Genomic DNA, 5,352 nt, shown 5'->3' on the forward strand with positions numbered 1-5,352 from the left:
TGCCAGCCTTTTCCCCTAGGAAATGTGTTCCTAGTTAATAATGGAATCTCTCCCAAGAGAAACACCCCCGAGTTTACTTTTTCATTTCATCTCAGTGTTCACGGACATCCTATAACCAAATTCTACCCCCCTGCCCCCAACAAACACTGTGGCTAGAAGTTGAGTTTCCCTTCTCACGGAACAGTAAAGTTGGCGCAACAGAAAGAGGTTAGGCTGTGGCAATGTGTTCTAATACCATTTCCTACGCTTAGCTTGCATTAACACTTAAGCTCCAAGGTGTAATGTCCCATTTTTTAAAATGCTGTCAGTACCTATCTACTTTGCTAATTTTGTTTTGCTTTGCTGTAAATGAAGCACCTAGGGCAATGTGGACATAAAAATTTATTTTTAATTACAAATTGTGTCGTGCAACAAGTATGGAATCTCCCCTACCACCATTTCACAAGAGTGAAGAAATGCAGTTGTTACTTGCCACTTGCAAAAGAAACAGTAAAGGCAGTATTTATAAGTCAAATACTTGCACTATGGGAACTATTTGTACTTTAAAGTAAAATGTGATTTAAATGCTTAATTCTTTTACGATTTATTCAAATTACGATTTTGCCTTAAATGTCCCAGCTTTACAGGAGTGGGACTGCTGCTTACCTTTCTTTTCACAAAGGAGTATCCATAGGCTCATGGGACTCCCATGACCAGTATTCACTTTATTTTCCTCTACATTAATGTACTCTTTAACCACCAGAGTATGCCTGACACGTAGCAACCAAGGAAGTTCCTTTTCATTGATAATGGCCATAACTTTACAATCTAAAACTAATCATAAACTATTACTTCCCAGCCTCAACCCACATCAACTGATAATCACCATAATGAAAAACAAGCTTCAGAGTTTTCTCCAGATATTTAATGCAAGATGCAGTGTAGCCATATTCCATGAAATGCTGATGACCACTAGGGGGCTGTTGCCCTACTCAATCAAACAAAAGTACTACAACACAGCTAAAAGCTTTAATATAGATGTATTTCTGTTCTTAACTGCTATCATGTAGACAGTCTGATAAATAAGATTGTCTCCTGTGCTTTTGCTACTGCTGTAGGAGGTTATATATTTTATAGATGACACACACAATCAACTCTACTGGTTTAAGAGTTCTAAATGTTATGTGTACTATAGACCTTTTTTTCTTCCCCATTTAAGATGGGAAGACCCAGCCTTTGGTATAAGTAACTTACTTCCATGACAATATTTAAAGGATATCATTAGTGTTCGCTGTCAGTTGTGTCGTCTTTTGGTAAGGGGGTGGCCAGGGCCTCTTTGCTCTCAGTAAGCGCTCTGGGCTGGTGGATAAACACACTAAATTTAACACCCTGGTTGTTGGCAGCTCTAACAAAACCACTATTGGCAGTCATTGTGATGGCTTTTAGAGTGTCTCCCGTCCCAAAAATTGTTAATGAGCGGCTATTGATTTTTGAACTGGCCACTAGTCTCAAGGCACGCTCAGAAGGCTGGTCTGGCACCACATTAATTTGTTTAATTAGCATAGTGGCCCTCTCTCTCTCCCCAGGTCCTCCTAAGGTATCTAGAATAGACTGAAAGTCCTTGACAGCAGATTCACAAGCAAACAACTCTTTGTCCTTCATAAACGCCTCCAGCTGTGGTAACACCTGCTCTTTCCTCTCTTGCTCGGCTTGTTCTGTGAGCACTTTTTCTTTGAAGATAAAGTGGCAGCCTCCATAGCTGAGGGCAGATACGTATGTGATTAAAGTAGTAATGTCCAGATTTACCCTTTTGCACACATCAACCTTAATTTCTGTTGGAAACGCAACACTTGCTAGTATATTTTCTCGGTCTACTCTGGTCACTTGCAAAAGTTCAGGGCCTTCGTCATCGGACTCACTCTCGCTTGGTTGGAGCTCTTCAGGGTGATCTAACAGAGAGTTAACCGCTACTATGTCTCCTCGCACGGATATGCCCATTTCTTGGAGCTTCTCCGCCATGGGGCTGGAGACACTGTTGTAAAACGCAAAGATGATGTGAGGATTGCTATACTGCACTGGCTGCTGGTGACTGGCCTGGAGGAAGTCTTCAGCCTGCTCAATGATGCTCTTGTCACCATACTGGCCCCTGCCCAGCCAAATGTTGTGTAGAGCTTCAGCCTTGCGGCCAATGGCTTTCACCCACGTATGACCACCGTTTGCAACTACATCCACCACAAGGGTCTGCTTTTCTCCCAAGGTATCTGTGTAACCAAAGACATGAAGAACACTAACAACTTCTTCCAAGTTTTCTGCTGATTCCACAATGGCTCTTAGGTGTGTTAGATTAGTGCTCTGTAAATGGGATTCTTTAATAGCTACTTTCCCAGCTTCTACTTTCTGTAGGAATTTTAATTCTGCCTTCAATTTGCTGCACAGCTTTGCACCACCTTCTATACCACCTTTCCTTGATCGAGAAAGTGATTCCGCTCTCTTGATCAGTTCCTTGGCTATGGCGATTCGTTCACAGAGCATGGAGTGTGCGGACATGCTGACAGCATTATTCCTTTCCTATGAAAAGAAACAAGACAAGGCAAATTGAAATAGTCCTCAAAAATCATGGCAATCAATTCTTCACTGAGGACTACATAAGTTCAATCTATCAACAAAGCTTATGGAGTCTGAGTCTATGAACCTGGACTTGGGCATGACTGATTTGGGAGTGACTCCCTCCTCTGACAACTAAGGATGATACCTGTATTTCTGAACTCTTCCTTTGGTATGCCGGGTTCGACACACTTTTTAGACCTTTATTTTTTTTCAGTTTGAAGGTAGTATTCGGCACGTCCCAGGTCAGAATAAAGTGCAGTTGTTCAGCAATCTACTACATAAGGGATTCGCTCAGCAGCAGCTTTGCTGTTTGGTGGGAGAGCAATTTTATAAAAGGCTGGGAAAGTGTAGAGAACGTGACTAGATTAAAAATGACTAGCCGGTTATAGCAAATTGTCCAAACCCATACTGTAAGCCTTTCTAACCTTTTCCTCCTTCGTGAGTCGCTCTCCTTGACGTGACTGCCTCGTGCTATGCCACGGGCACACGGTACACCCGCCGAGGAATCAAGACTGCCCCGTTCCTGCATTTGACGTCAACACAGTATATTTTAAAAGAGCTACAGGACCCACCAACTCGGCTCCCGCTCACACCAGGAAGGACAAGCCGAAGATTAACTAGACCCCACGAGTGCAGCCCGTGACGACCCGAAGGTCTGCGGAGCCTTCCGGGGGCGGGGGGGGGGGGGGGGGGGGAACACATTGGGCCCTGGAACCCTAACGGGTCCGTCCGCACAGCAGGACCCCGCCACGCAGACTCGGGCTCAAACAGCCCCCGAAACCAGCGCCGGGCGTGGAGGCCAGAGCGGGGACGGAGGGGGGCGGGGGGGGGGGGACGCGGCGGCCCGGAGCCGGCCCCCTCCCCCCGCCAGGCCGGCCGGCCCAGCCCCCTCCCGGTCTCGGTAGGGGCGCCCCGTTCCCTCCCTCTGCCTCCCCGGCTCCTCACCGGCAGCGCCAGGACCGGGAGCGCGAGCAAGCGGGCACGTGCGTGCGCGAGGCCGGGACCCGCCGGGAAACCTCGTCTGGCGGACCCCACCCCACTCTAGTCGCCGCGGCTGCTCAGCCCGCGCGACCGCCGCCGCCTCGGCAGCCTCTCGCGTCACGTGGCCCCGCGCCGGGTGACGCCGAGCCCGCGAGTCCCAGGCGGCAGCGCGATCTACCGAGCGTGGCTGACGCTAACGCGGCGGCCATGCTTGTTGAGGGCACCCGGCTTCTCGCACGCACGGAGCAGGGAGGCACCGGGGGTTCGCGGCCACTTGGGCCCAGGAAAGGAGGGGAGGCGAAGCTCGCGGGGCTGGGCATCATTCCCAGTGGGTCGTCGGCCCCTCGGTCTAGGAGGCCGACCCGGCACCCTAGGTCTTAGGTTCGGTTGGACTTTCCCTGGGGCGGGAGTCGTACATTTTGGTGGAGAAAACTCCCAGTTGTGCCCAAGTACCCCACTCCTGCTGTCAAGCTCAAACCCCTACCAAGTGACTGGCAGCGGTGGTTCCAGAAAGATTTTCAGCTCATTTTAATATAAGAGGAGACAGGCAGGAAGCTTGTCAAAGGTGTCACAGCTGGTAAGTGCCGGAGCTGGGAGTCCGGATTCCAAGCCAAAGCACTTTCTACTGCACCATCCTGGGCTCTCCATTGAAAGTGTGGTATCAGAGATATGCTGCCTTTCTGAAGAGGACAAATAATCGGATGGCTTCTGAGGGAGGAACTTATATTAGGCTAACAAGAGTGTCCAAAGTCAACCAAAAGGTTAGGACTTTTGATAAAGCTAATTTTAAAAAATTAAAATGGGCTTCAAGTTAATATTAATCCCATGTGTGCCTGCTCCTTCCCCAAGCCTTACTTGAATGGTAGTCTTAGGAAAGAAAAAGCAACAGACCCACGAAAATAAAAAGAACAAGAAATGAGACTGCACATGAGATATGTCAACACATTTTTGGAAGGCCAAGAGCAATAATAACATCCATTCAATGCTTATTATATGGCAGGTGTTACTCTAAGTACTTTTCACATATTAACTTATTTGATCCTCTTCGGAAACTGAAAGGTAAATATATTTTACAGGTAGTCCACCACAAAGAGGTTGTTTGACCCAGGCAGCCTCTCTGTAAATAGAGCAGTGAGCACAGTGGAGAAAGTGTCTACAGCAAGTGACTCACAGAGCAGAGCCCAAAAAGGTTTTGGAACTGCAGGTGCCTGGAAGACAGAAGGGAGGGGAGCAGTGAGGCAGGACTGAAAATGGGCACGGCTTCAGTCTGTGAGAACAAACAGCCAAATGCTCTCTCAGGTGCAGTGCAAGCTGGACAGCTAGCCACCCTTCCCCGGGTAGAAAACTAGAGTTTACCATGTCGAAGGCAAGGAGTCAGAGGGATTCGAGACACATTATGAAGTGACAGTCTCCTATGGAATGTGAAATACTGTTAGTCCCTCCTCTGCCCCTCCCAGGATGCAGTCGCTCCTCTCCCTATTTTTCTCTGGAGAAGCCAAGCAAATCAAAGACCACAGAAAATGGCCTATAGCAGGATCCCTGAGTAAGTAGGCGCAGGGCTCGCAAACACAGTGCTTCCAAACATTCTTCTGTTTGAAATTTGAAGTAAACATAAAGCAGAACAAATGGCTTTGAAAAGTATTCTATAACTAGCATCCTCAGATAAAAGGTGTTCCATTCATGAAACACGAGGACTTTTTTAAGGGAAAAGTGACAAAGAATGAGTTTTTTTTTTTTTTGATGTTTATTTTCGAGAAAGAGCATGCACGCGAGTGGGGGAAGGGC

The 5,352-nt window shown here is 47.6% G+C and overlaps 1 protein-coding gene across 2 annotated transcripts; it reads right to left on the reverse strand.

Annotated features, from left to right (window-relative positions):
* Positions 1-363: 363 nt before the first annotated feature.
* Positions 364-3,694, reverse strand: CA2H7orf25 (chromosome A2 C7orf25 homolog). 2 transcript variants are annotated; one of them, XM_086697030.1, is made up of 3 exons: positions 3,532-3,694; positions 3,012-3,109; positions 364-2,547 (listed from the first exon to the last, which is right to left on the reverse strand). In XM_086697030.1, the coding sequence occupies exon 3, from the start codon at positions 2,524-2,526 to the stop codon at positions 1,261-1,263; it is 1,266 nt and encodes a 421-aa protein (XP_086553156.1). In that variant the 5' UTR covers positions 2,527-2,547; positions 3,012-3,109; positions 3,532-3,694; the 3' UTR covers positions 364-1,260. The 2 variants fall into 2 exon arrangements, with proteins under 2 accessions (XP_086553156.1, XP_086553155.1); XM_086697029.1 differs by lacking the exon at positions 3,012-3,109 and having other exon boundaries at positions 3,532-3,693.
* Positions 3,695-5,352: the final 1,658 nt, after the last annotated feature.

This window comes from Puma concolor, chromosome A2 (assembly GCF_028749965.1).
Source record: "Puma concolor isolate L17-30 chromosome A2, mPumCon1.1.hap2, whole genome shotgun sequence".
Taxonomy (NCBI): Eukaryota; Metazoa; Chordata; class Mammalia; order Carnivora; family Felidae; genus Puma; species Puma concolor.